This window comes from Alligator sinensis, unplaced genomic scaffold, assembly GCF_000455745.1.
Source record: "Alligator sinensis unplaced genomic scaffold, ASM45574v1 scaffold760_1, whole genome shotgun sequence".
NCBI classification, from domain to species: Eukaryota; Metazoa; Chordata; order Crocodylia; family Alligatoridae; genus Alligator; species Alligator sinensis.
Genome location: NW_005841989.1, coordinates 2,799,744 through 2,800,815, shown reverse-complemented (window position 1 = coordinate 2,800,815; position 1,072 = coordinate 2,799,744). Strand labels below are relative to the sequence as shown.

The following is a 1,072-nucleotide window of genomic DNA, read 5'->3' as shown; positions in this document are numbered from 1 at the left end:
CAGCAGGATCCAGCAGCAAGTGGCTTCAGCTGCCCCTACACCCACCTCTGACCCGAACTGGGTCACTCCAGCCTGCAGCCTAAAGGTTGCTGATGACCGCTGCCTAAACGAGTCGCCAGGTTCTGCTTACGCGAAACTATCCTGCACAGAAACTATCGACATTTCTGGTACCTAACTGTTGCTCAGATCTTTCCAACAGTAGAATGAAACCAATTTCCTTCTGGCTCTACTGCTGCTCATTAGAACACAAATAGTAATAATTAAGACTGACACACCGGTTCGGTGGAAAGCCAAGAGCTGCAGCAAAGGCACTAGAAGTCTAACATACGAGCATATTTTCTTGACGTCTGTATCTCACTTCACCCTGTTTATTTTCAGAAGACTGTCTTTTGCAACCATAAGGACTAGGTTTTTTTTCCTTTTAAATGAAATATCAGAATATACAGAAACTGGAAACACTGGCCTTTTTAATCCCAGCTGAGTGAATTTCTCAAATCGGCATAGTTTACTTGTTTAAATTCTCTCTCCCTGTGAAAAACCATGACGCTGAAGTTCTAGTGGGATTAAGCAATAATTGACGGATGTAAATTTAACCGTGTACAGAAATTCTTGCCAATTTCGATGGAGACTTCCTTGACGTGCACAAACTCACACTAAGCAGGATCTACATGTTGCCAGGAGGACACACCAGCTAAACACCCCGCGCGTGGCAAGCTCGGGGGCGTGGGAAGGCAGATGGGCGCGTTCAGGCGGTGCGGGAAGCCGCTCGATGTGCTCTACCTATTCTGTCGAAGAGCTCCCCCCCTCGGCAGTACTCGAGGAAGAGGTACTGGACGTGGCCTTCTCGCCGGTGCCCGTAGAACTTCACGATGTTTTCATGATTGAGCATCTTATTAATACAAATTTCTTTCTTGATGTTTTCCGGACAGTCGGCAGCACGTTTCATATCAACTATTTTGACGGCAACGGCTTCCTCCGTGCGCCTGTTGACGGCCAGCTGAACCCTGCAGGGAAACGAGAAACATCCCTCACGAGCCTCAACTCGAGCAGGCCCGTCTCCCCGCGCAGCGCC

At 48.6% G+C, this 1,072-nt stretch overlaps 1 protein-coding gene across 1 annotated transcript in view; it reads right to left on the bottom strand.

Moving 5' to 3' along the window:
- CHEK1 (checkpoint kinase 1) overlaps positions 1-1,066 on the bottom strand; it is a gene marked incomplete at its 5' end in the record, with an annotated part of 14,893 nt that extends 13,827 nt beyond the window's left edge. Inside the window, one exon of the mRNA XM_025201321.1 lies at positions 781-1,066. Coding sequence (XP_025057106.1) covers positions 781-1,066 — 286 coding nt within the window. The remainder of the gene's footprint in view (positions 1-780) is intronic.
- Between the last annotated feature and the right edge of the window lie 6 nt (positions 1,067-1,072).